Here is a 22575-nt window from a genome sequence, read left to right on the forward strand (position 1 = left end):
GGCAGGAGAGTGGCGTAGGCCAAAGTAGGATCACTCAAGCTGCTATATCGAGAAGAGACTGAAGGAGGATAAAGGAGACCAGTTAAGAGACTTAGTGCAGTAATCCAGAATCTCTGTACATTCCCCAATCTGGGCAAGGCTACTGTCTCTCTGTTGTTAACTGAATTGCTTTAAATTTTTTTAAGGAGGAGTTTTTCTTTGTTGTCTTCCTACTTACCATATTCCGTATGTGTTCCCTTTTTTTTTTTTTGCGATACGCGGGCCTCTCACTGTTGTGGCCTCTCCCGTTGCAGAGCACAGGGTCCCGACACGCAGGCTCAGCGGCCATGGCTTACGGGCCTAGCCGCTCCACGGCATGTGGGATCCTCCTGGACCGGGGCACGAACCCGTGTCCCCTGCATCGGCAGGCGGACTCTCAACCACTGCGCCACCAGGGAAGCCCCCTTTATTTTTTTAAGTCATTCTATTTAAACTTCTCACACTGTATACTTTGGTGGGAACAATTTAAGGCATCTGTGGAGGTTTTAAAACAGAAAAGCATGCATAACAGAGTGGGATTTGTCTGTCCCTTGTGGAAGGCCAGCTGGCCTCTCGGGCAGGTGCTTTTAACCTAGGAGGCCCAGAAACCTCTAAAAGGAGCGAATCGGCTTGGAGGGTGGCAGTGCAAGGTTTCATTCGTGAAAGTTGTAGATGCAGGCCTCAGTGCTGGGTGCTGCGCTAGCTACTGGTTACGCCAGAGGTTTCACAGCCAAGACAACCTGGATTTAAACCTTGTCTTCACCGCTTACTAGCTAGATAGCCTTGAGTAAGTTAGTTAATCTCAACTTTATTCTCTCTCAAAAGGGAGTAGCAGTACTTCCCTCATGGAGATTGAATTAGACTGTGCGTTAACAATACACAAATTGCACTTATTGAATTTTTATTATGTGCCGGTCACTCTTCTGAGTACTTTCCGTACATTATTATTGTAATCCTCACAACAATTCCCTGAGGTATAGGTACTGTTAACATTGTAGAAGGGGGAACTCGAATTCTTAAATAAATCCAGAACCCCAGCTGCTCAGCACCCGCTGCCAGTCTGGTCTCAACCTCCATCTCTCACCTGGATGACTGCAGTAGGCTCCTAACGAGTTTCCTTGCCTGCATCCTTGCCCTGCTGCTGTCTGTTTTGTACCCAACAACAAGGATGATTCTTTTCCGTGAAAGAGAACATGTCACTCTTTTGCCAACAACCCTCGGAAATAGTGATTTTCAACCACGGGCCATTCTGGAGACGTTTTTGGTCATCACAGCTGGGGACTGCTACTGGGGTGTGGTGGGTAAGGAGCGCCCTGCTGTGCACTGGACGGCCTCTCAACAAAGAGTCACCTGGCCTGCGTGAGCAGAGCCACTGCTGAGAAACCCTGGTCTTGTGGTACCCAGCCTACTTGGGATAAAACCCGCAGTCCTCATCATGTTCCTCGGGGCTCTGTGTAATCTAGGCCCTGGCTTCTGACCTCGTCCCCAGCCACTCCTCCTTGTTCACTCCGTCCCAGCTGCACTGGTCTCCTCGATTCTCCTCACAAAGGCAAGCACACCTGTCTGGGACTTGGCGTCGCTGCTCCCTCTGCCGGGAATGCTTTTCTTCCAGGTGCCTTTTGGCTCTCTTCTTGACTTCCTTCAGTCTCTGCCTTCCGTGACCACCCCCATATCAGACAGCACTCCTCTTCACCCCCTCGCCCTCTCGCCCTCTCCCCCACGCACCAGTCTCTCAGTCCAGCCTCCTTTTCCTGAGGTGACCTTCCCCTATTAGAATATAAGCTCCAGGAGGATAGGGACTTTTTCCTTGGTTTCCTGCTATAGCCAGCATCTAGAAAAGTCACTGGTACATGGTAGATACTCAGTAAGTGTTTGTTGGAGGACAGCACATGGTGGTTAAGTGGCTTGTCCAGGGTTACATGGATGGTGATGATGATGGGCTGGCTTCAAGCCTAGGCTGCCCTACCCCAGAGCTGATGTGCCGGCCCCCTGCTCTGTACTGCTTCCCGCATAGCTCAGTACCCGGCACACAGAAAACACTCAGTGGATATTGTATATCCCCCCTTAGGTCACTGTCACTTATGAGTATGTGGATTGAAAAGACAGCATTTGACTTCAGTCAAAACACCATATTATAATCCTGCCTCTGCCTCTGGCTGTGTGTCTGTACTTGAGCGTGTGGCTCACTGTTGGTGGACCTCAGATTCTTCATGTCTCAAGTGATGCTACATGTCCACGTAAAACTTTCACCTGTTCCCTCTTACATTTCTTTCATCGTGATAATTTTCTGTGGTTTCTAGTATAGCCTAAGTTCTCTGTGGTGTATGGTACAGTTTGGATCTAATAAATATCTCGTTGCAGAGCGTTTCCTTTGGAGCCGTCTGTGTTGCTGTTGGCTGATCTCTATTATCAGAGATTATCCTTATGTGGCTGCAGGGGGCCACTTTCAGAGGAAGCTCTAATGGAATTATTTCCCAAGTTACGAGCAAACATTTCAACTGGCATATCCAAGGTACTATGGTTTTGTGGTGTGTTCTCTGCCTCTCATCTTTTGTTTTATGCGCGTATTGCCAGTGGTTGTCAGAGCTCCTTAATCAGAAAATGCTGCTTTGGGGTGGTTTCTGTTTAAAGCAGTGATTCCTAAACACTGACCTACAAACTGATTGCAGCAGGATTAATTGGGGCGCTTACTAAAAATATAAATTCTGGGTCCCAACACCCCCAAATTCTGATTCTGCAGGCATAGGGTGGAAGTGACATATCTGCATGATTTTTCAAAGCTCTGTAGGTGATTCTGCTGCTCATTCAGGTGTATAGAAATACCTGAACATGTTATTTAGAAATAAAAATCATTAATTTCAGTGGAATTGTAAGCTTAATCAGATTCTTTGCGCTTATTTACAGAGATGCCTATAGTGTTATAGTTCAAAGAAGCAGCACCGTTTTATGAGCAACCTTATCTTCTCAGTCTAGTCTGGTCATTAATTGTTCCAAGTACCATTTGAATAAGGTGTTGGTTGGTGTTGAATATGAAATAAGGAATAGAATAAACATGTATTACTCTGACAAGTGGTATATCTTTCATAATTCCATGAAACTTAGGTCTCACTGACTCTTAATCAGTTTCTTATGTTTAAACGTTGGAGTTTGAAACATGCCTTTTAATTTTTCTAGATTCGGCTTTTGACAATAAGGATCCTAAACCACTTTGAGGTTCGGCTTCCAGAATTAATGGAGGTATTTTAAGTGTTCATTTTGGGTAACTTTTTAAAAATGTGACTTGACATATTGTTTTCCAAAATGATAATTTTGCAAAAAATTCAAATACCGTGTAAATATCTATCACGAAGTTTGAAAAAAACTTTTTGCCATTCTTATTCCCATCCCCTCAGCAAGGCCACCACTGAAAATCCATAGTTAGTTGGTGACTATTCTTTCAGACATTTTGTATATACACACATAATTTAAACAAATGGTGTCATGCAAGTTTTTCCATATCCATACCTCTAGCCCTACCTCATTTCTTTTGAAGTTTGAATAGTGCCCCACAGTTTAAAATATTGTATTTAACCAGTTCCCTCTTGATGGATGCTTAGGTGGGTTGTTGGTAGTTTTGCAGCATTTCTAGTAATACTGCCGTGAACATCCTTACACAGATACCTTTGTTCAGGGAAACATGTCAATAATGCAAATGACTACTTCCAGAAGTAGAAATTACTTCTACTTAGAAGTAGAATTGTACAGTGAAAGTATATGTACATTTTCTTTATTTCAAAAAATATTGCCAGTCAACTTGAGTGATTTTGAGAATTACTTTCCTGTTTTTTACTTGTCATGTCTCTGCTAGACACTAAACCTAAATTATCTACCAAAAAGTAAATGATGTGAGGAAGAATGAATCATTTACTCAAAAAATGTGTTGCTTATTTAATTTAAAACATTAACATATGCCAGTTTTTCTTTTTTAGACTTCTGTTCACATTTAATGTTCTTTTGGAAAATCAAAATCCTGACCTGCCTCCTGGTTTCCTCTGGTTGTTCAGGGTGACGAGCTCTCAGAGCGTCAGTCTGTCTTTGCTATATTACGCCAGGCAGAACTTGTGCCAGCAACTGTGAATGATTACAGAGAGAAGCTTCTTCATTTGAGAAAACTAAGACATGATGTGGTACAGACTGCAGTCCCTGATGGGCCATTACAGGAGGTAAAAACAGTGTTTGGGGTTTTTTTTTTTTTAAACACAGTTCATACTTTAAGATCTGTTTAGCTGGCATTTGAGAAAAGAGAAGCATACTAAATAGCCACCAAAAAATTTAAAAAAAGAGAGAGAGAGAAAGAATTTTTAAAAGCAACAGTTATAAAAAAAAGAATTTAAAACTAAGTAAATACCCAGTTCTGTTCAATGCTTTGAGTTAAATGGCTCTACAGCCTTTTCAACAGTAGAAATAATTTACTATCCTCCCTTCTCCTGAGTATGTGCGTAGTATGTGAGGGTAGGTAGTAGGTGGCAGCAGGAGGAACAAGGTCAAGTTGACAGCCTGATACTCTTCTCCAGATTTGTTCACTGCTGCAGGACGTCAGCCCTCTACCTTTTGTATCAGGGATTTTCCGTCCATGACCCTTGAGGATACATCACTATCCCTTTGGGAAGAAGGCCAAGAGGAGGCATTCCCCTTTCAAGCAGAGCAGTTCTGTTCTTAACCTGTTCTGTATATTAGCGTCCTGTGTTATGTTCCATTTGGAAAGGGACTCTGCTACTAAGGTAGACACAAGCACCCCACCCCCAAATAATAATAGAACTACCACTTTACATGATGTTTCCTGAGTGCACGGGGATGCTAGTAACAGTGACTGTCATTCCAAAAGGCGACTGTGAAAACTTCAGACCCTCTGAACTGAAATCTTTTAATGCCTAGTTTTGAGAACTCACACATCTGCTTATAAAGCCTCAGCTGCCATTCACATAGTGCTTTGCTGGGTTCTTTGGCACCTGTGCTTTACTGATTACCGTTCAAGTTTTGTCTTGTCAGGTGATGGCAGTATTTGTTAGGAATGAATTTAATCATGAGTCAAATCTGTTTATTCAAATATATCCTTTATTCGTGAACACCTGGAGTGAGTTTGAATACTATGTTTTCTTAAGTGATTCTTCTCTGTTAAATAGTGAGTGACATTTTGGGAAGAGGAGGAAAATTACTGTACCTGAATTTTGGATTGGCACCTGCAAGTTTTTTCTTAAAGCAGAAGCTTCTTTCCAAACCTCAGGTTGTCCAAGTCAGGATCCTTGCATTTTGGTGCTGATCTAAACTAATTTCCTATGCTTGCAGGTGCCACTTCGTTATCTGTTAGGCATGTTATATGTTAACTTCAGTGCTCTCTGGGATCCTGTTATTGAACTCATAAGGTAAGCCTGGGTGAAATGGATGAAGCTGTTGTGCTTTCACTACTGCAGAATGATGATGGAGCCATTATTATACTCTGGGGTGTGATTTAAGTGAATGGGTGTGTATGGTATTTATAGCTACCTTAAAGCCTTTGTGGGACAAGGTGAAGAAAAAGTAAACATTACTTATTCTATCTGATACCAAGTTTTTGACAATTCAGTTGTTTTGTATATGTTTCTCTGTACTTTGAAATAACTTTGGAGAACTTTTTCTTTTTACTTTATATTATACACCTGTATTATTGAATTTTTTTTACAGTAAAAAGTACTGTATAATAATTGTATGCTTTTATTTATATATATTGAGTCATTGAGCCAAACTTTAATTTAAAAACTAAAAATTTAATTTAAAACCCTTGCTGTCTAGTATCCAAAACCCTTTAGCTCTAAAAAGGACGTTCATAATCACATAAAAAATACATATGTTGTGCCTCATTTATAGAAATCTGTCCTTCTGCAGGCATTTGTCTTCGGAGGGCCTACTCTGGCTTTTTGTCAGATTGGAAATATATTATGTGTGGCCTCTCAAAACCCTAAATATTAGACCTTAGCAGAACAGGCATTTTGAAAAATAAAGTACAAAAGTTGTTTATGACCCCACATTCAGGGATAACTTAACTAGTATTTTAGTTATATCCTTTCACTTTTTTTTTTGTATGAGATATCTCAAAATAGGGTCCATACCACGGGTTTTATTTTATGATCTTTACTCTCAGTTCTCATGCACGTGAAATGGAAAATAAGCAATTTTGGAAAGTCTACTATGAACATCTAGAAAAAGCAGCTGCACATGCTGGTATGTAAAGGGATGTGAAGGAGGGGGCTGCGGGAGGAAATGGTTGTTTATTTAATTTCTATTGCTTAATTACACATAAAATTGGAAAGCAGAAATGAGAAATGTATTATCTTTGATAACCTTTGGATACTGTTATCATTTGCTTGTATTACTAGAGAAAGGAATGCCGTTACTGGCAGAAACACATAGGGTAGTTGTTAACATTTCTCTAGTGGTTATGATGACCTTTTTTCTTTCAGAGAAAGAGCTGCAAAATGACACAAGAGATGAGGAGAGGTCCATTGGGGATGCAAGTTGGGAGCAGACTCAGGAAGGAAACGTTGGAACTCTTTATCATGAGCAGTTCGCATTGAAAACCGACCTTCAGGAAAGACTGGACCATACCAATTTTCGGTTTTTGCTCTGGCGAGCTCTGGCAAAATTCCCAGAAAGGGTAGAACCACGGTCCAGGGAGCTTTCCCCGCTTTTCTTGAGATTTATCAAGTAAGTGTTCTTGCCTAGGAATATGTCTCTGGTAGGGTGTGAGGAAGAGAAGGTGCAAAGTATTAAATTCCCAGATTGGCTGAGTTCTTTTCTTAAATCTGTCATCTTTTCAAATCATTGGCACCTCTCTAAAGCACTGGCTCCATCAGATAACAACTAAACAACTTTTGTTTACCACTTAATCTTACGTAAACCAAAATTTAACCAGCCCACAAACGCTATTAATAAAAAATTGCAGATTTCAAAGTAAGAAAGGCTGTACCGAGTTAGATCAGTGTACAGTGGCCTTGTTATTTCTTGCCCTATTGTTGTTTTCTTGCCTGCCTGGGACTTAAAATTACTTTCCAGTAACTCAACCTCAGCCACTCTGTTTTGAACCTCTTGACTGTTTCCCATGATGCCGAGGAATGTGCTCTCAAAGAATAACAAGAACTTTCTGGAGCACTGTTTTATTTTGACTAGGTATGCTGTGTGAGAGTCAGATTGCTTTAAAACTCTAAAGATAAGGGATGCGGTATATAGAACAGTACTAGTCAATCAATAAAAGTTATGTTTTCTGGAAACATTTCGTTACATGGGAAAATGCTGTAGGGTTAGGTTAGGCAGGCTACAGACCACAGCCAGCCAGGCTAGTTCAAGGAACAGCTAGGGAGTCTCATGGCTACAGCAGGGTGATCCAGGAAGAAAGTAGCTGGAGGTGAGGGCAAAAATTTAACAGGAGACTGAATATGTGTAGGGCCTTTAAGTTTTTTACTCTCAGTGAAATGGAAAGCCATTGGGAGGTTTAAGCAGAAGGATGACATGACTTAAGTTTTCTTGAGGATTTTTCTGGCTGCCATGTTGAGAATGGACTGTGGGACAGCAGTGGTGAGAGCAGAGGGACTGCAGAGTAGAGTTGGGAGGAGACTGCAAAAATCTGGGCAAGAAGTGATGGTGACCAAGGTGGGAATAGTGTAGGTGATGAGAGGTAGTTGAATCCTTGACAACTTTTGAAGGATTTCAATTCAAAAAGATATATTTTTGAAGAATTGCAACTAGATTAGCCTGTGGGACTTAGCAACAGATCACTCATGGGATGGGGGTTTCAGGGGTGCACGAAGGAGGAAGGGGAGGAATCAAAGATGTCTGTAAGGTTTTGGCCTGAGCAACTGGAAGAACAGAGTTACCATTTACTGAGATTGACAGAAATGCAGAAGTTTGCTGACTTGTGAGGAAGATCAAGAGTTCATTATTTAAAGACATGTTAAGTTTAGGATGCTGAATAGACATCTAGGCACAGATCTCAAGTAGGCAGTTGAGTGTAGAGTTTAAAGTTCAGGGGAAAGGTTTGGATTAAAGATAGTAAATTTCAGACTCATCAGTATATGGATGGTTTTTAAAATTATGAGACAGGGAATGAAGTCACACCTGGGGGTTTAAATGTAGAGAGGGAAAATTTCCAGGGACTAACAACAATATTCAGAGGTTGGAAGATAAGGAATCAGCCAAGGATGCCAAGAAAGAGTGATAGAAGAACCAAGACCACTTAATATCCCTTGAAGGAAGTATTTCAAGGAGGGAGTAAACAGTGGAATCAAATGTGTCTGAGACATCAGTCAGATGAAGAATAAGAATTAACCAACACAGAAAGATAGACAAGATGAAAAGGCAGAGGGCTATGTGCCAGATGAAGGAACAAGATAAAACCCCAGAAAAACAACTAAATGAAGTAGAGATAGGCAACCTTCCAGAAAAAGAATTCAGAATAATGATAGTGAAGATGATCCAGGACCTCGGAAAAACAATGGAGGCAAAGATTGAGAAGATGCAAGAAATGTTTAACAAAGACCTAGAAGAATTAAAGAACAAACAAACAGAGATGGCCAATACAATAACTGAAATGAAAACTACACTAGAAGGAATCAATAGCAGAATAACTGAGGCAGAAGAATGGATAAGTGACCTGGAAGACAGAATGGTGGAATTCACTGCTGCGGAACAGAATAAAGAGAAAAGAATGAAAAGAAATGAAGACAGCCTAAGAGACCTCTGGGACAACATTAAACACAACAACATTCTTACTATAGGGGTCCCAGAAGGAGAAGAGAGAGAGACAGGACCAGAGAAAATATTTGAAGAGATTATAGTTGAAAACTTCCCTAACATGGGAAAGGAAATAGCCATCCAAGTCCAGGAAACACAGCAAGTCCCATACAGGATAAACCCAAGGAGAAACACACCAAGACACATAGTAATCAAATTGACAAAAATTAAAGACAAAGAAAAATTACTGAAAGCAGCAAGGGAAAAACGACAAATAACATACAAGGGAACTCCCATAAGGTTGACAGCTGATTTCTCAGCAGAAACTCTACAAACCAGAAGGGAGTGGCATGATATACTTAAAGTGATGAAAGGGAAGAACCTACAACCAAGATTACTCTACCCCACAAGGATCTCATTAATATTCAATGGAGATATCAAAAGCTTTACAGACAAGCAAAAGCTAAGACAATTCAGCTCCACCAAACCACCTCTACAACAAATGCTAAAGGAACTTCTCTAAGTGGGAAACACTAGAGAAGAAAAGGACCTACAAATACAAACCCAAAACAATTAAGAAAATGGTCATAGGAACATACATATCGATAATTACCTTAAACGTGAATGGATTAAATGCTCCAACCAAAAGACACAGGCTTGCTGAATGGATACAAAAACAAGACCCATATATATGCTGTCTACAAGTCACCCACTTCAGACCTAGGGATACATGCAGACTGAAAGTGGGGGGATGGAACAAGATATTCCATGCAAATGGAAATCAAAAGAAAGCTGGAGTAGCTATACTCATATCACAGAAAATAGACTTTAAAATAAAGAGTGTTACAAGAGACAAGGAAGGACACTACATAATGATCAAGGGATCAATCCAAGAAGAAGATATAACAATTATAAATATATATGCACCAAACGTAGGAGCACCTCAATACAATGAGGCAACTGCTAACAGCTATAAAAGAGGACATCGACAGTAACACAATAATAGTGGGGGACTTTATCACCTCACTTACACCAATGGACAGATTAATAAGGAAACACAAGCTTTAAATGACACAATAGACCAGATAGATTTAATTGATATTTATAGGACATTCCATCCAAAAACAGCAGATTACACTTTCTTCTCAAGTGTGCATGGAACATTCTCCAGGATAGATCACATCTTGGGTCACACATCAAGCCTCAGTAACTTTAAGAAAGTTGAAATCATATCAAGCATCTTTTCTGACCACAGTGCTATGAGATTAGAAACCAATTAAAGGGGAAAAAACATAAAAAACACAAATACATGGAGACTAAACACTACGTTACTAAATAACCAAGAGATCACTGAAGAAATCAAAGAAGAAATCAAAAAATACCTAGAGAGAAATGTCAATGAAAACACGACAGACAGTCCAAAACCTATGGGATGCAGCAAAAGCAGTTCTAAGAGGGAAATTTATAGCAATACAAGCTTACCTTAAGAAACAAGAGCAATCTCAAATAAGCAATCTAACGTTACACCTAAAGAAACTAGAGAAGGGAGAACAAACAAAACCCAGAGTTAGCAGAAGGAAAGAAATAAAGATCAGAGCAGGAATAAATGAAATAGAAACAAAGAAAACAATAGGAAAGATCAATAAAACTAAAAGCTGGTTCTTTGAGAAGATACACAAAATTGATAAACCATTAGCCAGATTCATCAAGAAAAAGAGGGAGAGGACTCAATAAAATTAGAAATGAAAAAGCAGAAGTTACAACAGACACTGCAGAAATACAAAGCATCCTAAGAGACTACTACAGGCAACTCTATGCCAATAAAATGGACAACCTGGAAGAAATGGACATGTTCTTAGAAATGTATAAACTTCCAAGACTGAACCAGGAAGAAATAGAAAATATGAACAGAACAATCACAAGTAATGAAATTGAAACTGATTTAAAATCTTCCAACAGGGCTTCCCTGGTAGCGCAGTGGTTGAGAGTCCGCCTGCTGATGCGGGGGACACAGCTTTGTGCCCTGGTCCGGGAAGATTCCACATGCTGCGGAGTGGCTGGGCCTGTGAGCCATGGCCACTGAGCCTGCGCGGCAGGAGCCTGTGTTTCGCAACGGGAGAGGCCACAACAGTGAGAGGTCCGCGTACCACGAAAAAAAAAAGGAAAAAATCTTCCAACAAACAAAAGTCCAGGACCAGATGGCTTCACAGGTGAATTCTATCAAACATTTAGAGAAGAGCTAACACCCATCCTTCTCAAACTCTTCCGAAAAAGTGCAGAGGAAGGAACACTCCCAAACTCATTCTATGAGGCTACCATCACCCTGATACCAAAACCAGACAAAGATACTACAAAAAAAGAAAATTACAGACCAATATCACTGATGAATATAGATTCAAAAATCCTCAACAAAATAGTAGCAAACAGAATCCAACAACACATATAAAAGGATCATACACCATGATCAAGTGGGATTTATCCTAGGGATGCAAGGATTCTTCAATATATGCAAATCAATCAATGTGATACACCATATTAACAAATTGAAATATAAAAACCATATGATCATCTCAATAGATGCAGAAAAAGCTTTTGACAAAAATCAACACCCATTTATGGTAAAAACTCTCCAGAAAGTGCACATAGAGGGAAACTACCTGAACATAATAAAGGCCATATATGACAAACCTACAGCAAATGTCATTCTCAATGGTGAGAAACTGAAAGCATTTCCTATAAGATCAGGAACAAGACAAGGACGTCAACTCTCACCGCAGTTATTCAACATAGTTTTGGAAGTCCTAGCCTGGACAATCAGAGAAGAAAAAGAAATAAAAGAATACAAATTGGAAAAGAAGAAGTAAAACTCACTGTTTGCAGATGACATGATAATATACATAGAGAATCCTAAAGATGCCACCAGAATACTACTAGAGCTAATCAATGAATTAGGTAAAGTTGCAGGGTACAAAATTAATGCACAGAAATCTCTTGCATTCCTATACACTAATGATGAAAAATCTGAAAGAGAAATTAAGGAAACACTCCCATTTACCATTGCAACAAAAAGAATAAAATACCTAGGAATAAACCTACCTAGGGAGACAAAAGACCTGTATGCAGAAAACTGTAAGACACTGATGAAAGAAATTAAAGATGATACTCACAGATGGAGAGATATACCATGTTGTTGGATTGGAAGAATCAATATTGTGAAAATGAATATACTACCCAAGGCAATCTACAGATTCAATGCAATCCCTATCAAATTACCAAAGGCATTTTTTACGGAACTAGAACAAAAACTCTTAAAATTTATTTGGAGACACAAAAGACCCCAAATAGCCAAAGCAGTCTTGAGGGAAAAAAACAGAGCTGGAGGAATCAGACTCCCTGTCTTCAGACTATACTACAAAGCTACAGTAATCAAGACAATATGGTACTGGCACAAAAACAGAAACATAGATCAATGGAACAAGGTATAAAGCCCCGAGGTAAACCCACGCACCTATGGTCAACTAATCTATGACAGAGGAGGCAAGGATATACAATGGAGAAAAGATGGTCTCTTCAATAAGTGGTGCTGGGAAAAACTGGACAGCTACATGTAAAAGAATGAAATTAGAACACTCCCTAACACCATACACAAAAATAAACTCAAAATGGATTAGAGACCTAAATTAAGACTGGATACTATAAAACTCTTAGAGGAAAACATAGGAAGAACACTCTTTGACATAATCACAGCAAGACCTTTTTTGGTACACCTCCTAGAGTAATGGAAATAAAAACAAAAATAAACAAATGGGACCTAATGAAACTTAAAAGCTTTTGCACAGCAAAGGAAACCATAAACAAGACGAAGAGACAACCCTCAGAATGGGAGAAAATATTTGCAAATGAATCAACGGACAAAGGATTAATCTCCAAAATATATAAACAGCTCATGCAGCTCAATATTATAAAACAAACAACCCAATCCAAAAATGGGCTGAAGACCTAAATAGACATTTCTCCAAAGAAGACATACAGATGGCCAAAAAACACATGAAAAGCTGGTCAACATCACTAATTATTAGAGAAATGCAAATCAAAACTACAATGAGGTATCACCTGACACCAGTTAGAATGGGCATCATCAGAAAATCTACAAACAACAAATGCTGGAGAGGGTGTGGAGAAAAGGGAACCCTCTTGCACTGCTGGTGGGAATGTAAATTGATAGAGCCACTATGGAGAACAGTATGGAGGTTCCTTAAAAAACTAAAAGTTGAATTACAATATGACCCAGCAATCCCACTACTGGGCATATACCCAGAGAAAACCATAATCCAAAAAGACACATGCACCCCAATGTTCATTGCAGCACTATTTACAATAGCCAGGTCATGGAAGTAGCCTAAATGCCCATCGACAGATGAATGGATAAAGAATATGCGGTACATGTATACAATGGAATATTAGTCAGACATAAAAAGGAACGAAATTGGGTCATTGGTTGAGACATGGATGGATCTAGAGACTGTCATACAGAGTGAAGTAAGTCAGAAAGAGAAAAACGAATATCATATATTAACGCATGTATGTGGAAACTAGAAAAATGGTATAGATGAACCGGTTTGCAGGGCAGAAATTGAGACACAGATGTAGAGAACAAACGTATGGACACCAAGGGGGGAAAGCCGCAGGCGGGTGGGAGTGGTGGTGTGATGAATTGGGCCATTGGGATTGACATGTATACACTAATGTGTATAAAATTGATGACTAATAAGCTGCTGTATAAAAAAAATGGTTTTCATTAATTTGTGAGAAAATTTTCCACTTATTTTCCTGTATCTAATAAGTTAGTTGTATACTTTTTTCTTCTTTATTCTCTTAATGTAGGTAACTATACTGATTGACTTTAGAAAGTTAAACCTTTCTCGTATCGTTGGAATAAACCTCACTTGTCATGATAGATTAAAAAAAAAAAAAAAAGTATTGACCATTGGCTTTGGAAGTGACCTTAACAAGAGTTGTTTTGGTTGACCTGATAGGGATGACATTCTGATTAAAATGGCTTAAGAGAAGATGGAGAAGGAAAATGGAAACAGCAAGTGTGGGCAGTTCTTGAAAAAAGGAAGTAGACATAGGTGGAAGGAGGTGTGGGAGCAGAAGGGGAGCCGTTGTTGTCTGGGTTGACGTTGAGCTTAAACAGCCTGTGTGTAGGCGATGCTAGCATGAATGATCCGTAAGGGAGGGGAAATGGGTAATGCAAGAGAGGGGATAAAATCGCGAGAGCCCTGCCTTTGAATAGGCAGGAGGAGACAGGATTCTGTGCATAAGTGAAGAGGTTTGCATGGATAATTCATTCTGGGAAAGGTTACAAGCAAAGATGCACACAGGTCAGTAGGTATGGTGGTGCAAGAGTAATGATTTTCTCTTTTTTTCACATAGGTCTTTGGGCTTTATGTCTAAACAAGAGCAGTGACGTTCAGCTTCCTTGCCTTGTTTTGAAGATCATGTAGTGTTTATTAGTTGTTTTGTGAATTGCAAGGGGCTGTACCTATGCAAGCCGGTATTAAAGGTGTTAGTAGGATATGAAGTTCCTATCATGTTAATTTTTCAAGTTTTTCCCCAAAGAAATAAATTACTCCTTAGCTTAATGTAAAGACCTTCCTCTAGTAGCACAAGGTGCTGTGAGGTGTGGATGGAGGGCGGAGCCTGTAACAGGATGTGAGTCTCTGAGTTTAAGGAAACTTAAAGACTGAAAAGACACAATTTTTTTTAAATGTTGAAGATTAATTGGCACTGATTACCTATAACTAATACTTTTGTAAATGATCCAAACTAATGAAAAACCCAAAGGTCACCTTTAATTCTGAATTTGAAATATATTATGGGCTTTTAATTTGGGGGGTTATAAATTTATACTTCTAAATATGTTTCATATAATTTGGTATTAGGACTAATTGTGAATCCGTTATAAACATTCTCTGAGAAGAACCAAACCAGAAGCAGAAATGAATGACTAACAATAGCAACAGTATCTCAGTGATAGGTGACATTTAATAGTACTTGCTGTGTGTTAGACACTCTTATAAGTGCTTTGTATGAATTATGTAATAAATGAATGAGTGAACATGCTGTGCATGGAGGTAAAGGTTAATATGTCATGTGGTTACTTGAGGGCTGAGAGTATAGTACACACGTTTTTAAATGGATAATGGTGCAGTTTTTAAAGGACAACTTTGCTCATTTCATTCATTCATTTATTTTTTATTTATTAAGGGTAAGATCCTGCTAGCTAAGAGTACAGCATTGAGTATGGTAGGGTCTCAGCCTTCTAGGTTTAGTGTTGTGTATTAACCTATAGTGTATATCTTCCAGGTGTGCTGGTAGGATGCTATCCTCAAATATGTATTGTATCAGTGTAATTTTTTATTTATTTATTTATTTATTTATTTTTGGCTGCGTTGGGTCTTAGTTGCTGCGTGCGGAGGCTCTTCTTTGTTGTGGTGCACGGGCTTCTCATTGCGGTGGTTTCTCGTTGTGGAGCATGGGCTCTAGGCACACAGGCTTCAGTAGTTGTAGCACGACGGCTCAGTAGTTGTGGCTCACGAGCTCTAGAGTGCAGGCTCAGTAGTTGTGGCACACGGGCTTAGTTGCTCCGTGGCATGTGGGATCTTCCCGGACCAGGTTTCAAACCCATGTCCCCTGCATTGGCAGGCGGATTCTTAACCACTGTGCCACCAGGAAAGTCCCTATCAGTGTATTTTTGAGTGAGGACTATAAAGTCTATCTGATCAGTTTCCTTATATCTATAGCCCAGTGTCATGCACAAAACAGACAACAAAGTAATAATTGTTGGATGAATGAACCAAAGTGACACAAAACTAATGCACTGAATGATAGCCTTCAAGATAGCATTAGTTACCTACAGCAATGGACCAAAATTAAAAGGATGGAATTCAGTAAGAACAAATGTGAATACCAACTGCACAAGCTTAGTTTAGAGGAGCCAAAATATAAAGCCTTACTGATTTTCATTGCCTGGACATTTAGTCTGAGTCTGTGTCATGTTGTGACTTCCCTCAAAAGCAATGAATTGATAGTCCCACCTGTCTTCCCAGGTCATACCTGGAGGACTGAATACTATAATATAATCTACCCCTATCCCCTCCTCCCCAAGTTGTGGTTCCAGAGACAGGGAGGCTGATATCAGCTTAGTCCAAAGTAGACATTTCAAATATTTTCAACAGTGTAACAATGAAGTGGCTGTCTTCTGCAGTTAGTGATTGACTTGTCAAATTAGGTACTTAAGAGGGGCTGAGTTTAAATGTTGTAGAAGATGCTTGACTAACGTGCCTCTGATGTCTCTTCTGTGTGTGAGTCTGTGAACTGGGGACATACATCTGTCATAAACATTTAGGATATTTAGCTTCATCTGTTTCATATTACTCTCTTTCCACTGTAGCAATGAGTATTACCCAGCAGATCTGCAAGTTGCACCAACCCAGGATCTGCGAAGAAAAGGCAGAGGGCTGGGGGCAGAGGAAATAGAAGAGGAACCTGTTGCCGGAGAGGATGAAGAGTTGGGGGAAGAGCTGGCGCCCCAAGATGAACCCTCACAAAAGAAAAAGACAAGAAGAGCTGCGGCCAAGTAAGTTCAGCGTTGCTGAAAGATTACAGATCCACGGATCCAGGAGGAGCGGGAAGAGACCTCTTGTGACCTCCTGTGAAATAGTCTGGGACAAGATGAATTACTCAGATAATTATTTACCAAAGTGCTGAATCTTCCTGAGATTTTCTTTTACAACCTGAAGAAAACTGCCAGTGTTCTGAGTTTTTTCTTTGCTTGCGTACTATTTATTTTTTCTTGTTTAGCCACAGAATGTTAAGAGTTTGGGGACTTCGGATCATCTGATTGTAGCGCCTTTTTATAGATGAGAGCACTGGGGCCTGGAGCAGTTAAATGCCCTTGACCTTTGTCGTTCACTTTCATAGCATTGGGACATTATGTTCGTGTGCTGGGGCAACACAGAATGGAACATCTTTTCCCTTATAAATAAGCACATCAGCACTCTTAACTTTGCCTTTTGACTTCTTTCCTGATTAGTTTTGGCTTTCTTTTTTTCCATGCTGTTACATTCTCTTTCTGACTCTCTGGTTTATTCATTTACCTGAATTGTTAGAAACGTTAGAAAAAAGAAGTGACTCTGCTTTCAGAAGGTACTCCAGCTTACTTGAATATTGTCTGAATTGGGGTGTCAGAGATCCACCAGACTGGCGCTGCTGTGTTATTTTAACACTTTACATCTCAATCTGATATGCACATTTGTTGAGTCTTTCCCATGAGCCATTTGTTAGCTCATCATTCAGCAACTGTATCGAGGTCCTTTTGCTAAGTGCTGGGCAACAGAGATGAATGGTACCTAGCTTCTGCAGAGCTAGAAGCTCGGTCTAATGCCTGGTGAAATATTTTAACGAAGTATTTTTAAAGGAGTTACAGGAGCACAGTAAAAAAAAATGACTTAATTCTATCACAAAGGGAAGACTTTTACAAAGGGGAGGGCACCTTTGAAGCTGCAAGACAAAAGTTTGCCAAGCACAGAAGGGCTTGCCAGCTAATGGAATTAGTGTATAAAGCACAGGAGTTTATATACTAAGATCATGGCTAAGCTTCATGGAACCATAGTTCCTTCTCTGCTCCTACCTTCTCACAACTCTGAGCATTCTATCCCCTACTACTTCCTCTAAGACAGAGATTGCTGTTTTCGTCTTTGTATCCTTCAGCATAACAGCTATCCAAAGGTTTGTCCTTGTGTTTATTTGTTGAATAAACGAATAAGCTATTCATGCATTCATACCTCTTCCATTCTCACCCCTGGACCTTTGCTATGTCCTTCTTTCTGCAGTCTCCTTGCCTCCTTGCTGCCAAGTGAAATTCTAGTCATACTTCGAGGCACAGTTCTCATTCTGCTTCTTCACTGAAGCTCTTCCTGTCTTTTAAACTAGAAGTTATCTTACCCACCTTCAAGCTTTGATAACAGCTGTTCATACCTCTAACCAGGTGCTGCTCCTTGCCTTGGGTACTAATTTTTTTATAAATCATCTATGTAAATTAAAAGCTCTTTAAAAAAAAGTTCCATGTCTTAATTAATTTTCCTGCCCCCTGTAGCCAAACCTAGAATGTTGCTAGCATTCCCCATCATTGAAAATGTAAGTAAATGGATAATCACATTCTTGGGGCCATCTCAGTATATTCATAGCCCAATTTTATAATCCATGGAACACGTTCCTCACTGGCAAGTATTTAATGAGAACGTGAAAATTAGCTCCTGTTCTCTTTGTCTCCTGAAGGCTACATGGCACATAAAAAATAATAAATGTTGAGGGAAAGGGTATATGTTTCAATAGAAGATTTTAAAAATTTATTTGTAAAACTGAAAAGGCTCAGTGATAAGTAATTACAGAGACATTGTATCAGTCAGAGCTTTCCAGAGAAACAGAACCAGTAGAATGGAGATATATATGGGGTGTGTGTGTGTGTGTGTGTGTGTGTGTGTGTGTGTGTGTGGAGAGATTTGTTTTAAGGAATTGGCTTACGTGATTATAGGAGCCAGCAAGTCCAGAATTTGTTGGGCAGATAGCAGGTTGGAAACTCAGGCAGGATTTGATGCTTGTAGTCTTGAATGTGAAGTTCGAAGGGTAGGATTTCTGTGTGACAGTCTTATGGCAGAATTCCTTTTCTGAGAAACATCAGTTTTTGCTCTTATAGCTTTCAGTTGATTGGATGAGGCCCATCCACATTATTGAGGGTAATCTTTATTTAAAGTCCACTAGTTGTAGATGTTAACAACACATACAAAATATTTTCATTGCAACACCTAGATTAGTGTTTTGTTACATAACTGGGTACTGCAACTTAGGTTGACACATAAGACTAATTATCACAGGCATTTAAGCTAAATATAAATAATAGTGCTTCCCTTACCCCTATTTCTCTACAATATCTTAAAGAGGCCATAATTTCCAGCCATTTTTCTCTATATTAACTAGTAGGGCTTTCACAGTTTTGCTTTCTTTTGCCTAAAACAGAGAAGTGTGTTGTTTGCTAAACCCTTGGGAGCTGAAGCACCACAACTTGTGGTCTTTCATTCAATCCTCACAGAAAATCTGGGAGGTCTTGTCTTTGTCGAGATGAGGAACCTGAGACTCTGAGACATTCAGTGACTTTCCCCAAAGTCAACAGCTCAGAATGGCAGAACCACACATGCAGCTGGTTTCCACCTCTCTTCACTTCTCCCTGCTTAAGTATTTTTAAAGCCTTGTAGAGTCTATGAATTAGAAAGTTGAGCATGTAAATGCAGTAGAAGCGCTCTTCTCGTTCTGTCTTGGTAGATGATGTGGTTTGTTCGAGGCAACCCCATCTTCAGATTTAACTTTTACCACAGAGCATTGCTCTTTCTTCCTCCTTCTTGGTAAGCAAGAGCCGTGGTTACCCAAACTTGGACCTCTGTTGCCTGACATCAGTTTTTATGTTATATAAAAGTGAGGAAGTGTATATTTTTCCACTTTCCTGTCTACTGCATAGGAACTAGATAAGGAATCGTTCCAAAAATTATCTGTGTTCAATCTTGGAATGTATTACCATTTTGATTACTTTCTTTCTACATTTGGTTTAATTTATGGTTTATTCTGAGGACATCCTGAATGATTTTCTGGGGTGGGGAGCCTGAATTTCAGGGGAGGACCTGCCTGAGATTTGGAATTCCTGGAGAATGATTTCCTAAATGCAAATAATTAAAACTTGTCTGTGTAATTAACAATGAAACTATAGTCAAGGTGTTCAGAGTACCTGTCACAGACTAAAATTAGTGGGTACTATCATCTCAAGAAAATAACGTCTGTTCTTAAATTCTGTTTTTTTCTGTTTTTCTCGGGGTTTTTTTGTTTGTTTTTTAGGCAGTTAATTGCTCATTTGCAAGTTTTCTCTAAGTTTTCGAATCCACGAGCCTTATATCTGGAATCCAAATTATATGAGCTGTATCTTCAGGTAAGTAAAATTAATTCTTGCCACTACAGTTACTTGTGAACTTTCCTCTCCCTTTTTCTTTGCCAAAATAACTTTTAGGTTTTCAATAATTGTTGGAATAGGGCCCATATCTACACTTTAAGTCTAATTTTTTTTTAATTAACAGATATTTTCTGTATCTTGAGAAACAGTTTTAGACAGTACTAATTTAGCAGATTTTTAAAGAAATTTGGGGTGACTAAACATTGATCGGCTGTATTAACAGTGAGTATAACAAAGCGTTAGTTGTCTTGTGAGAATTCGTTTTTAGAAGGGAGTGAGGGTTTGTGCCAAGAGAGCTGCTACTTTTCACTGCTAGGCAAGTTAGCCTTATGGAGCGCCAGGATTTCAGGATCTTTTCGACTGAATGAAAAAAGATAGAATAATAGTCCGTGGAAATCACAATATATGACCTTGAATTCCAAAAAACGTTGCAGAAAAAATTAACGTCAGAAGCAGAGTAAGCATTGGATGTCATTCTAAACCATCTGGGGAAACGAGATTTTCTCTTTTCATTTGGATGTTTTTTAAATGAAACATATTATTTCATCAAAATTTGTCCTTGTTTTGCCCGTAATTCAGATATAACTTGTTTATAGAGCCAGAGCTCAAAACTCTCAGTTGTCCACAGGAAACAAAATTCTGAACTGACTGATCAGAGAGGCTTCAGAGCCAGGTCTTCTTTCCTGGCATCTTCCTGACTGCTCTTACCTTCACGGTATTAGAAGAGCTCTGTCTCATCACAGGACCAGCCCAGTTGGTGTAAATCTAGACTCATGTAGGGAATTGGCCTTGGACAAAAGACAGATAGACCTGAGAATCTGGCATGTGGGAGGCAGGTGTCAGAGTTGTGTTTCTGTTTTGTTCTTTGCATATATTCTGTTCATCTTCCTTTACCTCCAGGAAAATGTAAAGCTATTATCAGGAAATCATCCTTAACCCATGTCTAAGAATTTAGATTCTAAGAATTTTAATTGAGCAAATTAGTAGAAGTAAATTATGATCCCATGGTATGTGTATATCTGACTTCACTAATTTATTCTATAAAATATCATTCCTAGTTGTTGCTACACCAAGATCAAATGGTGCAAAAAATAACACTGGATTGCATAATGACATATAAACATCCACATATCCTCCCTTACAGGTAAGTTATTTGAAGCTAAAGAAATACTTGGGGGCTGATTTTTAATCTTTCTACCAGACATCTTCTTATAAAGTAATTTTATAAAGGCCTAGGAAATTCCCTCCTTTCTAAGGTGATCATAATGCTATTTTCAGGTAAGAAATGAAAACTGGAAGTGTATTTGTTTGTTAAGAGTGCTTCTCCATAGATAATAAGGTAGGAGAGAGAATATTAATTGAAAAGTATGTGTTGAGGTGGCTATATCATTTCTTCTTGCTTATACAATGTCATAAAATCTTGGTGATTACTTAGGGAGTCATCAAAATCACACCCTAAGAACTGAAGAAAGCTTTCATATTATGCTTTTATAAACAGCTGAATTATTGACTAACCCCTTATAATCCCTTTTACCTTTTAAAATTTGAAAACTTGCCATTTTGGAAGGTATTTGTGTGAAGACTTTCCTTTATGGATGTCAACTACAGTATAAACTATTCTTAATACCTATTTCATTTATATATGTATAGTACTCTATTAATTATATTTTTTTAAAAAGTATTATTGATTAAGTGATGATTTGTGCTGAATTCTATTTTTAAAGGGAAAACTTACAAAGATTGCTTGAAGACAGAAGCTTTAAGGAAGAGATAGTGCATTTTAGCATTTCTGAAGATAATGCAGTAGTGAAAGCAGCCCACCGAGCAGATCTGTTTCCTGTTCTGATGAGGTATTTATACACTTTCAAAACTGATTTTTTAAAAGTTGGTCACAAAAACAATTGTGAGTATCGTATTATGATTCAGCAATTGTAATGGAATATTTCATTTTGACTTTTATTTAATTATTTACTTTTAAAATTGGTCTTTTGGGGAAGTCAAATTGTTATAGAGACTTATTTTAAATGTTTTGTCCCTAACATGAGGAAGGATCTTGCCATGGTGTTATTTTAATAATACTGTTGAAATTAAATCCAATATTTCTCTAAGGTTCGCTATTGAGAAATAGTAGAAATAATTCATTCGTTTGGTATGTAACTAATTATGAGATATAAAAACTATTGATTTATTTAACCATCCACGTTACAAAACTTTATTACTAGTTTTCATAGTTTTCATTGGATTTTCTGGGTCAAAAAATAGTAGTGAATAACAGTCATCGGTCAGGTTGTTAGTCCCCTGTTTCAAAACCCTTTGAGACCCCATTTTACTGAGAGTAGCAAAGGGAATCCTTACTACGCCTTTAAGGGCCTGGTATGACCTAGGCCAGACCCACCTCTCTAACTACACCTCTTCCATTTACCACCCCACTCAGAGCCCATTGCACAACCTTTCTTCACAATACTTAGTCATCCAGCACAGCCTCTTTTCTTATTGTGTATCTCCCCTGCTAGAAGGCAAACTCCATGGCTCTTAGTAAATAGTGGTCAAATGAATTTTGTGTTCTCTTTTATAATATAAATCCCTCTTTCTCTGTTTTTTAATTTACGTATTCCTTACAGAGCCTAGAAGAATTAACTGTGGTAATAGTGGTTGTGGTTATCCTTGTCTTGCTACTGGCTTTAACAGTAATGGTTCTAAAGCAGTCGTTCTTAAAGTGTGGTCTGCTCCTTCTTGGTGGGGGCTGTCCCAGAGAT

At 39.0% G+C, this 22575-nt stretch overlaps 1 protein-coding gene across 2 annotated transcripts in view; it reads left to right on the top strand.

Moving 5' to 3' along the window:
* The window catches only part of UTP20 (UTP20 small subunit processome component), a 94163-nt gene that overhangs the window by 21703 nt on the left and 49885 nt on the right, over positions 1–22575 (top strand). For both annotated transcript variants that reach the window (XM_022599776.2, XM_089921166.1), the window contains 10 exons: positions 2380–2530; positions 3193–3255; positions 4062–4220; positions 5344–5420; positions 6176–6255; positions 6495–6738; positions 16217–16402; positions 19708–19798; positions 20878–20963; positions 21544–21669. In XM_022599776.2, coding sequence (XP_022455484.2) covers positions 2380–2530; positions 3193–3255; positions 4062–4220; positions 5344–5420; positions 6176–6255; positions 6495–6738; positions 16217–16402; positions 19708–19798; positions 20878–20963; positions 21544–21669 — 1263 coding nt within the window. The remainder of the gene's footprint in view (positions 1–2379; positions 2531–3192; positions 3256–4061; positions 4221–5343; positions 5421–6175; positions 6256–6494; positions 6739–16216; positions 16403–19707; positions 19799–20877; positions 20964–21543; positions 21670–22575) is intronic.

Source organism: Delphinapterus leucas, chromosome 11, assembly GCF_059928025.1.
Source record: "Delphinapterus leucas isolate spDelLeu-1000000601 "Yukka" chromosome 11, BTC_Dleu_Yukka2, whole genome shotgun sequence".
In the NCBI taxonomy this organism is placed as follows: Eukaryota; Metazoa; Chordata; class Mammalia; order Artiodactyla; family Monodontidae; genus Delphinapterus; species Delphinapterus leucas.